A 22,995-nucleotide genomic window follows, 5' to 3' on the forward strand; every position below is an offset into this window, starting at 1 on the left:
ACGATTTCTAACATCCTTGGAGGTCTAAGATCATGAATAACAATGAATTTAACACCAATGAAAGGAAGTAAACATCGGCAGTAAACAGCAATATCAAAACAGATTAAGCAATTCCAAAAACGGAAACTGTACGGCGAATGGAACGAGATTGATAGCGTACCGTTCAACGAAAACGAGATGGGGAATCGAAGGTACACGAGTCTAGAACGTCTGGAAACAAACGGTTTCAATTTTGATCTAGAAACGAGAGAGAACGATCAAAAATACGGAACGCCGCTCATAAACCAAAACTAAGATTTGAGGAATAAGAAAGCTTACCGAAACAGCAACCTTTGGAGGACGATAACTGTTTCGTTTCTCAGCGAACAAGCAAGAGGATGACGGCTAGGGTTAAAGGGAAGTGTGGTGTAGATTTTCTGTTTAGAAAGCGTCTTTAAATATCGAATGGATTTAAGTTAAAATGGTGATGGAAGAGGCCCGGTCGCTAAGCTCATTAAGAGCTGATACATTCTCGAACGAGACTCAGCCATTTAAGGCTGAGTCCCGTTCGGGAATCCTGGTCTCGTACGAGACCAGGCTTGAAAAACATAGGTCTCGTACGAGACCTTGTAGTTCTGTACGAGACTCATGGTTAGTTTATTTTTTTTCCTTTTTGAATTAAAAAATTTAAATGGTTGAACCACAAAATCAACCCATCACGAACCAACATGAACCAGACCGTTAACTTTGTTTTTTCTTAAAAACGATCGGAAAATTTGTCGAAAAAACGCTGAAAATTTACGGGGTATTACAATTTCAGTCTGTCAAACTTGCATATTGTCCCATAAACTTCTAAGATATGGCAATTAGTCCAATTTCTAGACTTAGATTATAATTTCTTTGGATTTTTATGGGCTCTTTACGCCTAATCACGTTTTGATCCTCCAAGTTTGCAATTGCGCACAGACTACGCCTGTTTAGATTCCAGCAAGCAAATCAAAAGCTTGTCACTCGGATAGATTTCTCTGGAAATCATCATGGGACTCTTCAGTTCCTTATCACTTTTTACCTGTCCGAAAAATAGGTGTCTACATCGTCATTTTCATACACCAACTACCAATTTCTCAAATTCATACACCGTTTAAAAATCCGGCAAATATTGCTGACGTGTCACTGTCTGATTCGTTATGACATATCATTATCTGGTTGCCAATTCAGCAAGTTTCACCGGATGCTTTAACAGCGTATGAATTTGAGAAAAATTGGTAGTTTGTGTATGAAAATGACGATTTTTAAATGGCGTGATTAAAATGAGAAAACGTGTAAAGTTGGTGAATTTTTATGACATTAACCCTAAAATTTAATATTTTAATGAAAAAACTTAATTTTTTTTATTAATTGGTGAGGATCCACAACCTAACAGTTTGTTGTGCAGCACTTATACCGTTTGAGGTATAGCTTATTGATAATTATTTTCAAAATTTCCATATATTAATTTGTGATTTTATAGATTGAATTGATTGTTTTTTGTTTTTAATTGTTGAATAAATTAAAAGTTTTTAATAGTTATTTCATAACCCTTTTCAAATATCACACTAATAAAATATATAAAATAGCAGATAAACCTTAATAGAAACAAAATTATATAAGCCACTCGATTCGTTTAATAACAATTTCCGAAAAGCTAACTTCCTGAGAATTATAGTTCTTCGAAAGATAACTTCCCAAAAAGTTTGTAAATGTTACTTGTTTCGATTTTTACTTCTCAGAAAGTGCGAAATTGGTTTTAATATAATATACTATAATTTTAATTAAAAGATAAAAACGTCCTTTGACAATTTAAGAGAGCTTTTAAATATTAATATTAAAAAATTAAAATTTTATATTTTAATTTTAAATAATATACAAATTATCGATAATAATATTAAATAAAAATATTTAATTTTATTATAACTAATAATCATAACATAAAATAGGTATACTTTTTGAAGTAAATAAAAATATTTTTTATATGAGTTTTAGGAAAAAATAAAAAGAAATAGTTAAGGATAAATTAGAAAAATACCATAAAAATGTTAGGAAAGTTCTACTTACCTAGGTTTTGCTAGGAAAGTTACTTTTCTAGTTAAAGGGAAGTCAAACATTTAACTTCTCGAAACGTAACGTGTATAAATTGAACCAAGTAAAAAAAATTTCTACTTCTGAAGAAATAAAATTTTCCTAATCTATTTACCCCGAAACAAGTGTGGCCTCATCAGTCAATCAACTATAGTCTTATCATTATATCACAATATGTTTAAAACAAAATGATAAAGTTATCAGTCAATTAGCAATTGAGATTTGAATATTTGATCACAATTAATAAAAAAAATTGAATTTTAAAAATAAAATTTAAAATTTTGATCATAATTACATAAAACATTTTCATATTTAATATTATTATAAAATTTAAAGATTTGATTGTAATTAGTAGACCTAATTACTTAAAAAAAACCTCCACCTTGTAATATTTTTTTCGTTTATACCTGACCTAGGACAAACTTCATTTGTACCCTATTTTTAATTTTTTGTTTTCGTCTCTACCCCGAAAAAGGGTACAATTGACTATTTAAATAATATAAGGATAAAAACATTAAAAACAACTAAATAGAAGGGTTACACCATATTTTTTCTTATTTAAAAAAATACAAATAAGTCCCCCAATTTCAAAAATGTTCAAAAAAATCTTATAATCCATTGTTTTTAGATATTTTATTAAAACAACTAAATTAATTAAAAAAACATTTTCGACCTACCACCGTACTCCTCCGATTATTTGAACCCGCCAAATTAGTTTTTCTAAAAATATTTTTTTTTCGTTTGTTGCTTCTCCTTCCACGGAAGGAGGAGCTCTCCTTCTTATATGGAAGGAGGACATGGAAGGAGGAGCGATTCCTACTTCCGTGGAAGGAAGGAGTAAATCAGAAGAAGGAACTTTTGTACAATTAATAATATTAATGTCTAATTAAAATATTAGTTAAATATGACGGATTATTTTAGCCTTTTTGTACATGAAAAGAGATCAATTTAGTACTTCGGGGTAGAGACGAAAATGAAAAATCAAAAATAGGGTACAAATAAACTTTTTACTAGATCAAGATATAAATCAAAAAATGTTATAAGGTGATTTTTTTAAAGTAATTAGACCTAATTAATAAAATTCATAAAGATTTGCTATTTATAAAATAGTTAAGCCTAATATTAATCACAAGATCTTTTTAAAACAAAATTGTAAAGTCACCATTCAATTAACATAGTTTTATTTGCGTTTTAAAAATCGGACGGAATCGCCCAGTTCGACCGACAACCAGAGTCCGGTCCAGTATTGACCCCTAAAACCAAATTTGCGATTTAGCTCGGAAATGCCGGAAAAAACTGTAAAGAACAGGCAAATCGGAGAACCGGTTATTTTTCAAAACCGGCAAGTTTTCTCTAAATTAAATCTGTCTTCTATAGTCTTTCCGTAGTTATATCAATATTTTCTATATAGTAAATATGGTATTGTGTTGGTTTAGTTAAGAAAATGGAAGATGTGAGCTTACAAGGAAACTACAGGGAAAGAAGGTGGAAATTTGAAAGTAGAAATTTAAAACTAACAGCTGGTGAGAATAAGAGAGTAGAAGGAAAAGGAAATTAGGTTTAAAGAAAATTAATGGCTAGCATTACTAAGTAGTTCTGATCTAATGGCTGCAAGTTATCTCTAAATCTAAAAAAAATAAAAAGTTAATTTTTAAATTTACATAAAAGTCCATCTGACTTCAAATCTTTAACAAAAACTTACTTTTCGACATATCATTATTGTTTTGATGGGAGTTAAAAGCAATAACCCATTCACCTGTACTCTTTAACTTTTAATCATTCTATTTATCCGGTTGAACCAGTTGAACTGAAAACCAGTGGCCTCACCAGTTTGGCCACCGATTCGGTTTTTCAAACAAAGATTTTATCATTGAAAATCATAAGCTTCACTATCGGACAGTGGAGGATATAGTCAAGCAATCCAAGGGCTGAGAAAACATGAGTTAGTTGGTTCTATATTATATATCTTTTCATGATCTGAACCTTCTTTAAACTTTACTATTTTGTTAGCGTGTGTATGTTGCCTTTCATATCTAAAAGACAAAAGACTTGTATTTACTTTAATTTTTGTGATTATGTTGCCTTTCATATCTAAAATGACAAAAGACTTGTACATACTTTAAATTTTTATTTGTATGGTCTTTTTCTACTCAAAGCTTTTTTATTCAATTTTTTTTTTCGATAAATGAGCAATTTTATCAGCACATCTACAAGACTAGATGGCAAATAATTTAAAAAAAAATTGGAATTCTTCAAGTTCATTTTGAACTTAAAGGGGGTCATAATCATAATCTAAACCGTTCATTATAAGATAAACGGTGCAGGTCAATTTGCTACAATTTTAATCAAATTAATCTACACCTTATAATGAACCGTATAAATCGTGAATATTACCCCCTTAAATTCAAATTAACTTGAGAGAATTCCAATCCTTTACAGCGAATAAGAATAATTATGAAAAAATTTAAACTTCTAAAAATAATAAAAAAAACCCTAATTATAGGACTTATAATACTCCACCGCTCTGCAAATGCAATTATACACGAGGAACTTAACGTCTGTATTCAATAGACTCTTCTACTTATAAATTTCTATTTATCTAGTCTCTTTCTAAATTTGATGATGCGGTCTATTTTGCCAAAATATCATGTTAGTTGGACATTTCAATTCAGTTTCACGTGTATTCCACAGAGTAGTATACTGCACGCTATTCCATTTAAAAGAAACTTAAAAGAATCTAAAATAAATTAAATATAAGAATTAGATCAAAAATAAATTTTGAAAAAGAAAATTAAATAAATGAAATTTTGAAGAAACAGGGACGTAAATATGGTCTTGGCCCTATTTCATTGACGTGAACAAGTAGACCCTTGTCCTTGAGAAATTGCTATATAAATGGAGAATTGCCATGAGAAATGTACACCAAAGTTTAAAAGAAACAAAGCATTATGGAGACAGTCATTACTTCCCAAGATACTTCTCCTGAGGATCTTCCGATATTTGATTGTTCTTCTTTTCCAGATGGTTTTATTTGGGGAACGGCCTTGTCTGCTTATCAGGTATCAATTTGAGGATAAAAATGATAGATTGAAATTTTAAATTCAAATTCAAAATTTTATTCTCATAATTTGAGAGTACTAACTGGACCTCAATATATTGGGTAATAAATCATGTTGATATTTAAACTATTATTTCATTATATTTTGGTGACCAAACTTTAATTTGTTTAATTCTTTTATTAGACTTTAATTTCGTGCTAATATGAATTTTTCGCCCGGAAATTCTAACGCGGCGGCCGCATTTTATTTCATTTTTTATTTGTATTATTTTTTTTTTGAAAATTCGTCATTCATACATAATTTTAATTAAGCATTGAATTTTTAAACTAGTTATACATATATGTAGAAGTTTTGAGCAAAACAAAATAAAATTTGGCAGCCGTGTATTCAATTCATGTTGAAAATCTCCCGTCGAAACAAAATCAGAGTTTAATAACTAAATTTAATAACTAAAATTGGAACGAACCAAAATCTGGCCACTAAAAAGTTATACAGTAGTTTAAATTTTGTGAGGATCAATGCGGTCCAAGCTTATTGGTTTGTCTATATTAGTGGAGGAATGTTTATTCCACACAACGGATGTGCCACGTCATTTTTACAACAAGCTAATAATCATTTGCGATAGGGAATCTTTTGTTATTGCTTATTTTTTTTATCATTAAACATTTTCACATGGCTAACGCCTCATTGGTTTATTGCACGAATGACGTGGCGCAACCGTTGCGTTGTATGATTATTCTTAGTGGACACATCGAAAACATGAGAAATTTCTGCTTAAAAACTCCTAAGAGTAATTTTGTAGCAAATAATTTAGTAAAGAAAAGCTTAATACCGTAATATTTTATTGTTGTTATGATGAGAAAGGTTAAAAAAATTTAATTTCTATTAAAGTATGTACCTACATATTGAAATTTGAGTTTAACAAAATGATTAGTTATATAGCTTTTGTGAAATATTTTCAGACTGAAGGTGCAGCTGAGAAAAGAGGAGTTCACACATGGGATACATTTACTCATGTTTATCCAGGTTATTTTTTAGGTTAAATATGTTTATAGTTAGTGAAGTATATATTCTTTTTATAAAGTGGTTATCGAATTATGAAAAATTATGAAGCAGTTATAAAACTATTATATATTTATAAAACAGTAACCGAACTATAAAAAATTATATAAAATTTATCTGACTATAGTCTTTTTAATAATATAATTACCGAACTATGATTAGTTTACAAAATAATTGATGGATTGTTGCATGATTGTACAATCTTTTCTTATTCGCATTTATAGTTTGGTAACTGTTTTATAAAAAATTATAGTTCGGTAATTTTTTTTATAATTTTTTTGATAACTATTTTGTAAAATTTAATAGTCTGGTAACGGTTTTATAAATTTTTATAATTCAATAACTATTTTATAAAAAAACTATAATTCGATAAACACATAAATATTCACTACAAGAAATACTAGAATTAGCAGCAAACATTTTTGTTGCTAATAGTACTAAAATTGTTACTATTAACATATAGCAATAAAAAAAAATTTGTGGCATGTTGCTGCTAATAAAATGTTGCCTTAAATAATTGGTAACAAAATTTGCTGTAAAATGTTGCTATAACTTGATTAATGGCAGCAACTTTTTAAATTAATGCTGCAAAATGTTTTTTAGCAGCACAAAAAAATTAGCTGCAAAACATTTTGTTGCCATATACAGAATTTTTTATAGTGATTTAATTTTTTTTCTTTTTTCTCTGCTCCCTCTTAGTGGTATACAATTAAACATGTTTGTAATTGTTTCAGAAAGGATAACCGATGGCAGCAATGGAGATATTGCAACTGAATTTTATTATAATTTTCAAGTAAGAGATTTTTGATCAAATTTTTTATACTATGAATATACTATAATTTTTTATACTATGAATATGATCAATAGTGAATATTGTTCCTGCAGAAAGATATTGAAATAATGAATAAACGGATGGGTATGAATGCTTTTAGATTTTCCGTTGCATGGTCAAGAATAATACCTAGTAAGTACTATAATATTCGATAAATATATTATCTCTTTCTTCCGTTCCAATTTATATTAATTTTCTTTGACGATTAGGTATTATATATTTATATAGTTGCTCCATCCTTTTCCATAATTCTTACCAATATTTATATGGCTTAACCTAAGGCCATGTACTTTTAATTTTTTAATTTTTTTATCTCTTTTAAATTTGTTATTCGACATGTTTGTACTATTTGATTTTTATTTTATAGATCTTTTTAAGATTAATTGCAAATTCATACACGAACTTTACCCTAATTTGTAATTACAACATAAACTTTGAAACTTGGCAATGTTAGTAACCAACTTTACACTTTTGGCAAATCGATACACCAAATACGAAAAACACTAACGTAGACATTGTAATATACTGCCGTGTGTCATTACGTGATTGGTCGGTGTACCAATTTGTCAAAAATGAAAGTTGGTTACTGACATTCTCAAGTTTCGAAGTTTATATTGTAATTGCAAATTAGGGTAAAGTTCGTGTATGCATTTGCAATTACCCATCTTTTTATGGACGAAATTATTGCTCATTTTTTGTTAAGCAACTAACAATTTTTACATAAAAATGATAAAAAGGCCTAATATTTTTAATTTTTAGTTTATTTGATCCTCTTTTAAGTATTTTCATCTAACAAGTCTATATATTTAAAAAAAAATTATTTATCTTGATTCATCTTCCAAATTTGATGATGTGTCATATTTTATCTAAAACTCGAGTAGGCCAATATTTAAAATAGAATAAAAATTTGCTTCTGCCTAGGCAGCAGGTCATTCGTGCAACCTGTGTGCTGGCAGCCTCTCAGGCTGCCAGCACACAATGTTATAATTGTTTTCTGAACTGGTTAATGAGTCAGTTCAATATTGATTAGTTTACCATTTCAGTCCTCAAATTTTAACATACACCATTATTTGATCTAAAACTTTTTTTATAAATCATTTGAACAAAATTACGAAAGCTAAAACTGAATTTTGTTAAATTCACATAGTTAATGCAAGCGATTCCAAGTGGGTTCGTTCTTAATTAAATTTAATTAGCAGATGCATGTATGAAGATATTAATTATTGCTGCAAATGATGGTACCCAAAGTGTAATGATTAATTCATTTTTATTTAAGATTTGTTTGTTTTGATTTCAGATTTCAATAAGATTTGAGATAATAGGAAACTGGTTATTATATTTTGATCATAAGAGATATTAATTACTAATTATATATAAAATATTTGATTAAACAGAAAGTGATAATGAAAATACTAATTATATATGAAGTATTTACGAGTTTGTTCTGGCCATTAGCGCCAAAACCTTAAGTTCTGCAAATTTAATAGTACATACCTGGTTTTTGGACATTCAAGTTGGATTTGGTATAAATATGAGCTTTAACCATAATATGGTGGCCATTTGTAATGAAATTAATCAGAATTAATTTCACTCTCGTAATTCAGTTAAAATAATGGTTGCTTTAAAAATATAGGGACTATAGTGGTTAATTAATAGCTACCGGAATGATTAATTAACCATTTCATTAAAAATTTACTAACACGCCTTGAAGACTGCCAACACATAGGTTGAAGGAACTTCCTACTGCCTAGACAGCAGGAAAATTTTGTTCTTTGAAATTGGCCTCACACTTTTCACAGTGAGTGTAATGCACACTCCTCATCCAAAAGAGAACCTACAAATTTCAAATAAAATAAATATAAAAACTAGAAAAACTTAATATTTTAAAAAAATCACATAAATAAAATATGTAAAATAAATTTATTTTAAGATGGATTCCGCATATCAATATTTTTATAAGCCTACATGCAAACTTGTAAGATATCAACCTACTTCTACTGAACTACTACTATTATGATATAATATAATCTCACAAAAAAAATCAACCTTTTATCCTTCTCAATTGCACCCTTAAAATCGCCAATTATACCTAAATATACACGTTTGGATTTCAATTGTATCCAATTTTGTAAATTAGACTCTTTTTCATTCGAAAAAAATTAAAAAAAAAAATGATAAATGAATTATTTGAACTCTTTTTCATTTGAACAATTCAAAATGAATGACTTGTTGGAACCATTTTTAATGAGAAAGAGGTCAATTTAGTACTTATGGATACAATTGAAAGTGAAAAGTGTGAATTTTGATACAATTGTTGATTTTACAGCGTCAGGGTGATATTGAAACAGGGGATAAAAAGTCGAGATTTTTGGAGATATTATGCCTAAAGTATATAATATTTGTATTACTAAAAAAATAAATATATTTCCAAATTCAACAAAATCTCTAACTAATTTAATATTAATTATGCATAAAACACTATATTATAATTATAATATATTTAATCCAACTCATAAAATTATCTTTATCTAACAAAACTCTAACTAATTTATCATTTATTATAATGTTAAAATATATTAGTATAATTATAACAAATTTAATTAGTATAATTAATATAATAAATAATTTTAATCCGACTCACATATATTTTCTAATTCAACAAAAATTCTAACTAATTTAAGATTAAGTGTAAATAAAACACAATATCATTTAAAACAAACTTAATACAACTCACAATATATTTTCCAATCCAACAAACTCTAACTAATTTAATTTTGATAATATATAATACATTGATAATGGTATAATTATAATAAATGTAATAAATTATATATAAATATTATTGAAGTCAATTAATTTTAAAATTAATAAATTAAAATATTTTTTTCTAACGAAAACTCTAATTAATATAATATTGATTACAAATAAAATATATTTGCATAGTTATTAATGAGTTTGATTAGTATATAAATTTACGAGTCACATTACGATCCACCTACGTAACACGTAATATGAAGCTATTCTTTTATAAAATGCAGGTGGGAAAATAAGTGAAGGAATAAGCGAGGAAGGAATCGACTTTTACAATAAAGTTATCGATGAAACTATACACAATGGTACAACTTTTTAAATTTTCTATGAGTTCCATTTTAATTTTAGAATGTCTCATTTTAAAAGGTTTAATTTTATTATTGCTATTTTATAAATTCACTATAGTTTTGGAGATGTAAATTCATTTTCCCATTTTCAAATAATAAAATAATAATTAATATTCAGCATAATAATTGTATACAAATACTTTATCACAAACGATGTGGCGCCATTTTACTTACTATCGGTCCTTTTCAAAGGTGTATTATTTAAATTAAAAATAAAATCTATTGATTATATATATTTGTAATTAAATCCTCTATTGTGAAATGTGATATGCAGGAATGGTGCCTTTTGTAACCATATTTCATTGGGATGTTCCTCAAGGTATTGAAGATAGCTATGGTGGATTTAGAAGCCATAACATAGTGTAAGCATGAAATTCATCACTTTGCTTCTACCTTAAGTTTAGAGATCAAATTTCTATTCTTCTTTTATAGGTTGATGGCTTGATTTTATAATGTTTTTTCTAATTTTGTGAACTTATAATAGATCCGATTACAACGATTATGCGGAACTTTGCTTTAAAAGATTCGGGGATAGAGTGAAGAATTGGATCACTTTCAACGAACCCCATATTTTCATTTGGCAAGGCTATGATTTGGGTGTTTTGGCTCCAGGCCGAGGTTCAGCTTGGGTTAATCCAGCATGCGTTGCAGGAGACTCAGGAACTGAACCTTACATAGTGGCTCATAATTTACTCCTTGCTCATGCAGCAGCTGTTGCAACATATAAGAAACATGTACTTAAGTAAAAATGTTACGTAAAATGTTTATTACCATTACAAATATTTCAATTAATGCTAGATAAAAACATAATAAATTATCTTCTTGTTCTTACAATTGTAGGGTTTTGATGGCAAGATTGGTATAACACTTGATATAACATGGGCAAAACCTTACTCCGCCAGTGCAGACGATCTTCAATCTGTCTACCGATACCTTGATTTTGAGTTTGGTTGGTTAGTATTACTTGCCACATAAGCTATATACATTTTTTTCTTATAATTAGAAAGGGAAAAACGCTTGTGGGAGGAATTGAACTACGACCTTAACAGTTTGTTGTCCAGCGCTTATATCATTTGAGCTACAGCTCATTGGTATATCCATTTATTCGATTAACGATATGATCTGATGACATAAATTTTTTATTATGTTCGCAGGTTTATGAAACCCATAACGCACGGTGACTATCCAAGTATAATGCGAGAGTTAGTTGGAGATCGATTGCCAGTTTTTAATGAAACTGAATCCAACTCTTTAAAAGGATCTTATGATTTTATTGGTATAAACTACTATACTTCAACTTATGCCTCTGCCAATGTCATAGTTGATCCTGATCCGACTCATATTCGATATACAACCGATATGTCTGTTAGTTTGACGAGTAAGTAGTTTTATCAATATCGGTTAATTATATAATTTTTTTTTAATGAACGTTATAATTTATCTTCAAATATCCATCTTTTTGTTATAGAGTGTGATATAAATGGACAAAGCATTGGTTTCCAGGTTAGTGTTTACTTTTTTTCCTGTTTGCATTAGACATTGAATCTCTTATTAAAAAACTTTAATATTTGTGTATCAATTGTTATGATTGATGTGGTAATTTGATACATTTTCTTATTTATACAATATGTTTGTGGGAAGGGATCATAAATTAGCACATTAACATCAAACTAATCTAATCGAAAACAAATGATTGTATATAATTGATAGATAAAAGTATTTTTTAAAATAATTTAAAAAACTTATTTACATACATTTGCAGGCTTCTCCATCTTGGTTGTATGTTGCTCCTGAAGGATTTGAAACCGCTCTAATATATGTCAAAAATGAATATGGGAATCCAATCATTTATATAACTGAAAATGGTAAGTCCTTTTTGAAGAAAATAAAAATTATTAATTAATTTAACTCTATTAAAAATTTATGGTCTAAAATATTGATATGGCATATCATATATTTGAGTTCATGTATTTATTTTGGTTTTAGCATTAGATCTTCTATATTTTTATTTGTCAATATCGAGCTTTTATACTTTTAATTTTATAAATATTGGATGCCTCCATCATAGTATGTGTTACTATTTGTCAATACATATGAAAAAGAAATCTAAATTAGGTACTTAATATAAAACAAAACTGAAAGTGCAAGGACTAACTTTTAAATAGAGTTAAAATATAAAAAAATATAGAAAATTTATAACAGTTACACTAAAATCAGGTGAAGTGCACATACGTATTTTATTTCCGTAATGGAGGGACCTAATGTATATAAAATTTAAAGTGTAGGAATTCAATATTAATAAACAAAAATATAGAAATTCAAATATCTATTTTACATATTTGAAATTGTAAATATGTTCAGGAATTGGTGATCCGGTAGGTCTTTCTCCATCAGATGCTCTTAAAGATATATGGAGAATATCATATCATACTCTGCATTTGTGGAAACTGCTTAGAGCAATTTGGTGAGTTCAAGTATTATTTCAAATTTTAAATTTGTTGTAAATGGGTAAAATTTCTTATTATTATTATGATATAAAACATTTAACTAATTTTTATTGTTTTGACACATTAGTAACTGAAAATGACTTAAAAGCTCTTGTTTAATATCTCTTTGAAATGTTAAAAGTTAAGTAAAAATAAAAATTAGAAAATAAATAGTGGATCCATAAAAGTTCACATACCAATAGTATACTTTTTTCTATTATTATTATTATTATTATTATTATTATTATTATTATTATTATTATTATTAATTTTGTTTTGCAGTGATCACAAAGTCAGAGTAAAGGGGTATTTTGCTTGGTCATTCATAGATAATTTTGAATGGACAAATGGGTATACCGTAAGAATGGGGTTCTATGCTACAGATACGAAGCTGATAAGAACTCCAAAATGGTCTGTTAATTGGTTTGAGAGATTCTTGAAACACAATAATGCCATTGGTGGTACCAAATACAGTTTTCCACTGTATTTATAGGATAAACAAAAAAATTAAGATACATATATATTTATTCTTATTTAGGGGATAAACAAAAAACTTAAGATATATATGCTCTGTTTTGAAGGAATGTTTGTAATAATAGAAAGAACGGATAATCTTTCAAAATGTTATCTATCTTGTTTCCTTTCAAATAAATCCTTACAAAAATAGTCCAATTATAAAGATGGGGACATCTAAGGTGAGAGAATTTTTTAGGTAGGTGATCCATATATTTGGATTTCTACATTGTAAAACCTTTTTGCATTGAAACCTTTCATTTTTATTTATCAATTTTTAATTATTATATTTTTAATTCTGAAGATATTCGGTTAAGTTTTTTGTCATAGAAATAAAGTATGTGTACCACGCGTTGTTTGCGAGATTGAGATAAAAAAATTTACTTGTTTTTTAGTATTAATCTTTTTACAAAATAAATTTATCTACCCACGACCTTAGTATTTTTAGCAAATGTTTTCTGATAATGTTGAAAATTCCAATTGATGTGCCATATTTTCTATCTATTGTTGAGTGATGTTTAATTTGGCATTAGTTTTAATAATGGTTGGAATGTCTATTGTACAAAGTGTTGTTTGTCAGCATAAATCGATAAGATTAGGGTGAACCGACAATTAAGCAAGCCGTTCAAATTGATACATGTTGAAAGTTTGATGTGATTCATTGATTTTTTGTCCTAAATTTTAAAATTTGTTATTTGTCACATTTTGGCATGATTGACAATTTCTTGTATGGTTGGGAAAACATGGTAGTTCACTACAGATTTTGAGAGTTTTGAACTTAAAAATTATAATTTTTTGTGTTGTGTGAATTGATTACGCGCTTAATTTCTAGAATATGAATTGTATCCGTTTAAAATTAGATGAGTTTATAGCGTGAAAAAATAATGGCATATAGGATTACATCTTTTTGGGATATAAGCAAAGTTGATATTATTAAAGCTACTCAGGAGGCCTTCACTTCTGGTAAGATTCTGAGACAAACTAATGCTACTTCTATTATTGTTGTGCCTAAAAATGCTGATGCTGATAGTCTCATTGATTTTAGGCCTACAACTTGTTGTAATGTCATTTACAAAATTGTTACTAAGGTCAATTTTGCTGAACTAAGTCCTTTTTTTTAACCCTTAGTAGATTACAAGAGAAGCTACTAAGTAATAATTTGAATGGAAGCACTATCAAGGCAAAATCTCTGTTTTGCCGATTGAACCAGCCGATGAGCGTCCTTGTTAGCGTCTCGTTTTATCCATTTGAAGTGGCAATGATCAAAGGAGGTTGAAGTTAGCCATATATCTTGACAGATTCCCCATGCTATAGCTAATTGGCAATCCTTTCCATTAATCGAATTGGAGACCTGAATGGCATCTCCCTTGAAAATCACTTTTCGCCACCCCATATGCTTTGCCCATATCATTGCTTCCCGTAGCGCAAGAAACTCTAGTGTCCCTGGATCCCAGATACCTCGGAAGGACCTTGCAAAATTACCTATCACCTCTCCCCTCATGTTCTTTGCAATGCCAGCAACTGAGCCCGCTTTAAGCTCCTGCATGGTACCCCCATCATATTCAATCCTTATGGCGTCTTGTCGTTCGTCATCTAGAATTCTACTGATATTAGACGCCCTTCTTGAGGTGTCGTTTCCACAATTCCCAGCCCCTTCACCCCTATTTTTGTCAACTATTTGAGCATCCTCATATTCTTGTCTGTACTGAACTACATGAGCTTTAGATTCTTCCACAGTCCAATCCTTATTTGTGAATATTTTGGCATTTCTAGCCTTCCAAATGGCATTTCTGAACTAAGTCCTTCACTTATGCATCTTATCTCCCAAAATCAGTATGCTTTTGTCCTTAAAAGATCAATTGCTCATAATATTATGTTAGCTCATGAGTTGGTTAAAAACTACCACAAGAAAGGTCCTCCTAAGTGTTTTCTAAAAATTGATCTAAAAAAAGCTTATGATTCCATCTCTTGAAATTTTATTAAAGAAATGCTCATTGGCCTAAACTTTCCTAGAAAACTCATTTCCCTTATCATGTATTGCGTTAGGACTACTAGATTCTCTATCCAGTGGAATGGCACTGTTGGGAATAAATTTTTCTCTAGAAAAGGGTTTAGACAGTAGGGCCCTATGTCCCCCCTCTTGTTTGTTCTTTGTATGGATTATATGTCTATGAATATTTCTAAAACTGATTCTGAGTTTCAATTCCACTATGAGTGTAAAAACCTTAAAGTTAATCATTTGATTTTTACTGATGATGTCTTACTTTTCTGCTATAGGAATCTGAAGTCTGTCTCCTTCCTCATGGAAAAGCTTAATAGCTTTAAAAATATGTCTGGCCTCCAGGTCAACTTGAACAAAAGTCATATTTGTTGTTGTAACATTGATTTCCCTGAGACAACTGCCACTCTTAATATGTTGGGGTTCAATGAGGGTTCTCTTCCTCTTAGATACTTATGTATTCCCTTAATATCTTCTAGGTTGACTAAACAGGATTTCGAAGGCATTATAAATAAAATTACTAGCAGGATTCATAGTTGGGCCAGTAGATTTTTATCTTATGCTGGTAGAATTCAATTGATTAACTATGTGTTAATGAGTATGCATGTGTTTTGGGCATCTATTTTAATTCTTCCTAAGAGCATTATTAGAGAGATTCAAAGGATCTGCTCTAGATTCTTATGGACTGGTAAGGAAGAGGGTAGGTACACTGCAATGGTAGCTTAGAGTGAAATTCCTAAGCGTAAAAAAGAAAGGTGGCTTTGTGTGAAAGATATCCATTCGTGGAATAAAGCAGCCATCAAAAAGCATATATGGCACATCTACAACAATTCAGATTCTCTATGGGTTAAGTGGGTTAAAGCCAACAAGATGAAAAATAGCAGTTTCTGGGGTATCAACAGTAATGAGAAAGCTAGTTGGATTTGGAGGGGCATTCTTAACATTAGGAATGAAGCTAAAAAAGTCCTGGAGTTCAAGTTGGAAGATAGTAAAAATACAGATTTTTAAAAAGATCCTTGGTTACATGGGTCTTCTCTTCTTATGATTAAAATGAGAGACTCAGACATCCCTAAAAACACTACTATAGCCAGCTTATGGAGGAACGATAGTTGGGTTCTCCCTGATCCTAAAGATGAGGCTATTGAGGAAGCCTGGGATTATGTGAAGAACAATTTTACTGTTAGAAGGGAGTATGAGGATATGATGAAGTGGAAAGTTATTTATCAGAATAAATTCTCCATAGGCAGAACTCGGAAAATGATTAGGGAGCAAAATATGAATCAATCTTGGTTCAGAGTGGTGTGGGGATACAATTCCATACCCAGAAACAATTTTATTATGTGGTTAGCCATTAAAAGGAGATTGAAGACCAAGAATAAGCTTAAGAAATGGGGAGTGATCCCTGATGATATTTGTGTCATGTGCAACAAGGAGGTGGAAACTATAGACCATTGTCTTTATGAGTGTGACTTTGCAAAAGCAGTTTGGAACAGATTGAAGCCTATATGCAGAATTCATCAAATTAACTCATAGAGAAGAGTTGTCAGCTGGTTTTGTAGGAAAGTTAATGGGAAAAGAAAAATAGCCAACTTCAGAAGGGTTACTTTGGCTGCTATCACCTATTTTTTATGGAATGCGAGGAATAGGAAGATCTTCCTAAAATAAAATAAAAAGGCCTGAGAGTATAGTCAAGAAGGTCAAAGATATTTTACTTGATAAGTTTAAAATTTATAACACTAATAGCACTTTAGACATCATGATTAATGAGACTCGGCGGTTTGTTATTTAAGTTGGTTGTTGTTGGAATTGTGGAGGTTTCTCTGGTTTGGCTTGTCAAGGATGGGATTTGCTATGGCTTGAGGCTTTTGTAACAGGTCTTAGTGTCATGACCCAATCTCAGGGCCGAGACCGGCGCTAGGGAATGGGAGTGGTTGCTCCGAAACCCGTAGCAAGCCTCAAAACATAAAATAATTTTTTGCAATTCATAAACGTCATGCATGACAGACATAAACACGTGTCATGCTGGAAACATATGCCAGGCATACATATCCTCTGGCAGTCTCAGATATCAAACGCAGCAAGCATAAAACATTTAAAACTTTAAAACATTAAAGTTATATTTACAGAAAACCATATATCACAAACTGGCTTACAAAACACCTATCTAATGCAGCTCTAAGAGTAAGGTATTGTTTTTTTACATACTTTCAAAAATACAGACTTCTGGAAGTAGGATAGAAGTCCGTTATGTCAAAAGGAAATCTGTGAGGGGTGTATATGGGGATATACTGAGTGAGTTCATACATTTACTAATAAGTATTCAAATAAAACATAAAACTGTAATCAATCATATGCAGCCAAGTACAGGATCCGATTGAAACCCTAATCCTCGAACATGTTAATTGTATGTACTCAAAGGAAACTTATCCAATAGTTCGGCCCGGGAGTATTCACACTCTACCACGTCAGTCGCGAAAAATCTCTTAAGTCCAATGGTGGGTCCAACCCACTAGATACGGGGCTCAGGTTACACTGTAACCGAGTTCACTCTCGTATCACATTCGTACATCTGACTTCAAAATTCGTGTTCTTAATCTTATTACAGTTGTATCAAATCAAAACTGGTGATCACACAGTCCTATTGCCGCTCAATAGGTAGCACGTTTCATCGGATCAATACTGGTTTCAAATCAAGCGTATATGCAATTCATATAAAGATTTCGCACTATAAACATGCAAATCAAACGCAAAGCAATATAAAGTAATTGCTTAAATAAATACTTTAAAAGCAAATCGTATAAACTCACAGAAAACGCTTATCCAAAATACTTCAGTGCTCAGAAACGTCAAGCTTCTCGAGCTCCTGGTCCAGCTGGTTCTTGCCTCGCCTAATCTAAGACGATTTAAAAACAATTGACTTACATCAGAATCCTATTCTAGGATTGATTCTAGACTCAAGACACGACATAACTCGTTGAATTCTAATCACGTCTTACTCGATTCACTTTCATTTAACTTAGCAAATCTTCGACTTAGCTTCAATACAGCTTTAGGTTTATCATTAAACCTAACCTCTTAATCATTAATTGAACATTACAATCTCACGTTTGTTTCTTTGTTAAATCATCGTCCGAAAGCTTTAAATCAGTTCAAGAAACGTCTAATCCAAGTTCCAGGCATCGGGAGAGGTCGAAAACGACTGAAGGGACCCAAAAATGACCTTGGCACGACGTGCCAAGGGGTGTCGTGTCGCCACAGCACTTGTCGCGTCGCGACATCACCCGTCGCGTCGCGATAATGCCCGTCGCGTCGCGACAATGCCCGTCGCGTCGCGACAATGCCCGTCGCGTCGCGACAATGCCCGTCGCGTCGCGACAGCGAGGGCAACAACCCCTATTCCGCACCAAACAGCACCAAAACTCATCCTGACGTGCTTAACGACTTTCCCAACGTATCTAACACCAAAATAACATCTAAATCCATCCAAAAACACAATAAAAACGTTTAAATCGAATCGAATATGTAATCGCGATACAGTTTCGCCGTAACCTATCGTTTCGAATCGTTTTTCCATCAAATAAACTCAAACAAATGGAGAAACTACTTGCTTACCGTGATTGGCCTTCGAAATACGATCGATTCGAGTTAAGAAACGTCGAAAACGAACGAGAAACGGAGATCGTGCGACGGAACGTATTCGGTCATCGAAGGAAACGAAGAAATGATCTTATGAAGGATTTTAAGGTTCTGAACCTTTCCTTCATTTGAAGGAAATCATATATAAAATGGTCAGTTTGCAACTTGGTCCTTGAAACTTTTCAAAAGTTGCAATTTAATCCAAAACCTATTCGCGTCCAAATTTTAAACAGTCTCCGATTGACTCGAAACTTTTACCATAAATACTATAAATTATTTCGCGGACTTTGACGAAATAATTATCGTTACGGGATTTATAATTTATTTTATATTAATTTTCAAAGTTAAATCCTTAAATCCCGCTAAATCGCTTAATAAAATTATTCCAAATTCCCGATATAATTAAATTAAATTCTTCTTAATTTAATTTATCGAAAATCTCGACAGGTGGCACGACTTAATTATCTTAAAATATTTTGGGGCATTACATTCACCCCCCCTTAAAATAAATTCGTCCTCGAATTTAAAACTTTAGCCACGTACCTTGAGTAAATAAGTATGGATATTTCTGTCTCATATCCTCCTATATCTCCCACGTGCACTCTTCTATGAATTGACTCCTCCATAGAACTTTCACCATCGGAATTCTCTTCGTCCGCAGTTGTCGTATCTGCGTGTCGACAATCTGCACTGGCCGTTCTTCGTAAGTCAATTCTTTGCTCACATCCACCACTTGCGGTTGAATTACTCGAGAAGGGTCTGCTACATATTTCCGAAACATGGAAATATGAAAGACAGGATGAACTTGCGACATCTCCGATGGCAAGTCTAACTTATAGGCGACTGAGCCTATACGTTCTACAATCTGATATGGTCCGACATGTCTCGGAGCCAACTTGCCTTTCATTCCAAAACGAATAACTCCCTTCATCAGTGATACTTTGAGAAACACGTAATCTCCGATTTGAAATTCGATATCTTTTCTCTTGGGATCCGCGTAACTTTTCTGTCGACTGGAAGCAGTAGTTAACCGTTGCTTTATCAATGGTACTTTCTCTGACGTAATATGGACGATCTCTGCTCCCGTGAGCTTCCGTTCGCCAACTTCATCCTAAAAGATAGGGGATCGACATTTACGCCCGTATAATGCTTCGTATGGAGCCATCTTGATGCTCGAATGGTAGCTGTTGTTATAGGGAACTCGACCAAAGGTAGGTACGTATCCCAACTACCTCCGAAGTCTAATACGCATAGTCAAAGCATGTCTTATAACGTTTGAATCGTCCGTTTTGACTGGCCGTCCGTCTGAGGATGAAAAGCAGTGCTGAAATTCAATCGCGTCCCTAATGCTTCTTGCAAGCTTTTCCAAAAATGAGAGGTAAACACAGAACCTCTATCTGACACGATTGACACGGGGACTCCGTGTAGACTCACGATCTTATCGATGTAAATCTCCGCCAACTTCGCTGCAGAATAAGTCGTCTTGATCGGAATGAAGTGCGCTGATTTTGTCAAGCGATCCACAATTACCCAGATGGAGTCAAAACCTTTCTGCGTCTTGGGTAGTCCGACTGTTAGTGATATGCACTAGGTCAATCATGTTTGACCATGTTTTTGACTTTATCATTTTGTTATTTATAGATTGGCAGTTTTTATCATTTTATATTAATGATTAAAATACTTGAATGGTTAATTCTTTCTAAGGTCATCAAGTATGTGACTTGATAGTAGAACCCTTATGTTTATTAAAAGAATTATATACCATCTATCCCTAGTCTTAATAGAACATTGAGACTAGTATGATGTTGACTGATGATTATGTTTTACTAATCATGTATATGAGATATTAAGTCAAATCATAGGTGCTATTTGAGAAATAAGGCACTCGATGACCCACTGTGAGAATACTACATAGATCACTGTCATAAGTATTTCTCATTACAGTATTATTAGTATAATCCTTTGACCTTGAAATCATCATGGATTTCTACATAGCTATTTCATATTTTGATACTGTCTTACATTATCTTTAACACGATAATGGAATAGATTGTCATTGGATATGAAAGTAACTATGTGAGAAATATGAGTGACTGAGAAGGAATTTGTCCCTCATTTATTTGAGTAAGATATCTATGGGCCCCTTGAAGAAGATAGACCGAAGGAAATGCATGGCCATGCTAAATGAATTGATAAAGAGTTATCATTTTCAGTCTACTTAGAGTCAAGAAACAAATGATTGAATATTATAAGGATGACATGACTATGCCTTATATTCAATCTGGATATCGAGAGACAAAGGGATTAAAATATTATTGTAAATGGTTAAATCGGATTATCGATATTCGTACTTGATGACCTTAGAAAGAATAACAATGAATTTAACACCAATGAAAGGAAGTAAACATCGGCAGTAAACAGCAATATCAAAACAGATTAAGCAATTCCAAAAACGGAAACCGTACGGCGAATGGAACGAGATTGATAGCGTACCGTTCAACGAAAACGAGGTGGGGAATCGAAGGTACACGAGTCTAGAACGTCTGGAAACAAACGGTTTCAATTTTGATCTAGAAACGAGAGAGAACGATCAAAAATACGGAACGCCGCTCATAAACCAAAACTGAGATTTGAGGAATAAGAAAGCTTACCGGAACAGCAACCTTTGGAGGAAGATAACTGTTTCATTTCTCAGCGAACAAGCAAGAGGATGACGGCTAGGGTTAAAGGGAAGTGTGGTGTAGATTTTCTGTTTAGAAAGCGTCTTTAAATATCGAATGGATTTAAGTTAAAATGGTGATGGAAGAGGCCCGGTCGCTAAGCTCATTAAGAGCTGCTATATTCTCGAACGAGACTCAGCCATTTAAGGCTGAGTCCCGTTCGGGAATCCTGGTCTCGTACGAGACCAGGCTTGAAAAACATGGGTCTCGTACGAGACCTTGTAGTTCCGTACGAGACTCGTGGTTAGTTTATTTTTTTTCCTTTTTGAATTAAAAAATTTAAATGGTTGAACCACAAAATCAACCCATCACGAACCAACATGAACCAGACCGTTAACTTTGTTTTTTCTTAAAAACGATCGGAAAATTTGTCGAAAAAACGCTGAAAATTTACGGGGTGTTACAATTTCAGTCTGTCAAACTTGCATATTGGCCTATAAACTTCTAAGATATGGCAATTAGTCCAATTTCTAGACTTAGATTATAATTTCTTTGGATTTTATGGGCTCTTTACGCCTAATCACGTTTTGATCCTCCAAGTTTGCAATTGCGCACAGACTACGCCTGTTTAGATTCCAGCAAGCAAATCAAAAGCTCGTCACTCGGATAGATTTCTCTGGAAATCATCATGGGACTCTTCAGTTCCTTATCACTTTTTACCTGTCCGAAAAATAGGTGTCTACATCGTCATTTTCATACACCAACTACCAATTTCTCAAATTCATACACCGTTAAAAAATCCGGCAAATATTGCTGACGTGTCACTGTCTGATTCGTTATGACATATCATTATCTGGTTGCCAATTCAGCAAGTTTCACCGGATGCTTTAACAGCGTATGAATTTGAGAAAAATTGGTAGTTTGTGTATGAAAATGACGATTTTTAAATGGCGTGATTAAAATGAGAAAACGTGTAAAGTTGGTGAATTTTTATGACATTAACCCTAAAATTTAATATTTTAATGAAAAAACTTAATTTTTTTATATTAATTGGTGAGGATCCACAACCTAACAGTTTGTTGTGCAGCACTTATACCGTTTGAGGTATAGCTTATTGATAATTATTTTCAAAATTTCCATATATTAATTTGTGATTTTATAGATTGAATTGATTGTTTTTTTTAATTGTTGAATAAATTAAAAGTTTTTAATAGTTATTTCATAACCCTTTTCAAATATCACACTAATAAAATATATAAAATAGCAGATAAACCTTAATAGAAACAAAATTATATAAGCCACTCGATTCGTTTAATAACAATTTCCGAAAAGCTAACTTCCTGAGAATTATAGTTCTTCGAAAGATAACTTCCCAAAAAGTTTGTAAATGTTACTTGTTTCGATTTTTACTTCTCAGAAAGTGCGAAATTGGTTTTAATATAATATACTATAATTTTAATTAAAAGATAAAAACGTCCTTTGACAATTTAAGA

The 22,995-nt window shown here is 31.5% G+C and overlaps 2 protein-coding genes across 2 annotated transcripts; both read left to right on the plus strand.

Annotated features, from left to right (window-relative positions):
* Nucleotides 1–5,035: 5,035 nt before the first annotated feature.
* Nucleotides 5,036–13,319, plus strand: LOC126674486 (beta-glucosidase 24-like). Its single transcript, XM_050368937.2, has 13 exons — nucleotides 5,036–5,156; nucleotides 6,119–6,182; nucleotides 6,953–7,011; nucleotides 7,104–7,182; nucleotides 10,089–10,166; nucleotides 10,483–10,570; nucleotides 10,693–10,942; nucleotides 11,049–11,161; nucleotides 11,363–11,586; nucleotides 11,677–11,711; nucleotides 11,971–12,073; nucleotides 12,570–12,672; nucleotides 12,977–13,319. Exons 1-13 carry the CDS (start codon nucleotides 5,046–5,048, stop codon nucleotides 13,185–13,187), a joined length of 1,518 nt encoding a protein of 505 aa, XP_050224894.1. The 5' UTR covers nucleotides 5,036–5,045; the 3' UTR covers nucleotides 13,188–13,319.
* A 2,937-nt stretch (nucleotides 13,320–16,256) lies between these two features.
* LOC126672763 (uncharacterized) lies at nucleotides 16,257–16,739 on the plus strand. Its single transcript, XM_050366715.1, has one exon. The coding sequence runs from the start codon at nucleotides 16,257–16,259 to the stop codon at nucleotides 16,737–16,739; it is 483 nt and encodes a 160-aa protein (XP_050222672.1).
* Nucleotides 16,740–22,995: the final 6,256 nt, after the last annotated feature.

This window comes from Mercurialis annua, linkage group LG3, assembly GCF_937616625.2.
Source record: "Mercurialis annua linkage group LG3, ddMerAnnu1.2, whole genome shotgun sequence".
Lineage (NCBI taxonomy): Eukaryota > Viridiplantae > Streptophyta > Magnoliopsida > Malpighiales > Euphorbiaceae > Mercurialis > Mercurialis annua.

Excerpts from the sequence above, each read along its gene's own strand:
- LOC126674486 (XM_050368937.2), top strand. The coding sequence starts at position 5,046 with ATGGAGACAGTCATTACTTCCCAAGATACTTCTCCTGAGGATCTTCCG. Across the intron at positions 10,943-11,048 it reads TTGCAACATATAAGAAACAT|GGTTTTGATGGCAAGATTGG; the intron begins GTACTTAAGTAA and ends TTACAATTGTAG. Across the intron at positions 12,074-12,569 it reads CATTTATATAACTGAAAATG|GAATTGGTGATCCGGTAGGT; the intron begins GTAAGTCCTTTT and ends AAATATGTTCAG.
- LOC126672763 (XM_050366715.1), top strand. The coding sequence starts at position 16,257 with ATGAGAGACTCAGACATCCCTAAAAACACTACTATAGCCAGCTTATGG.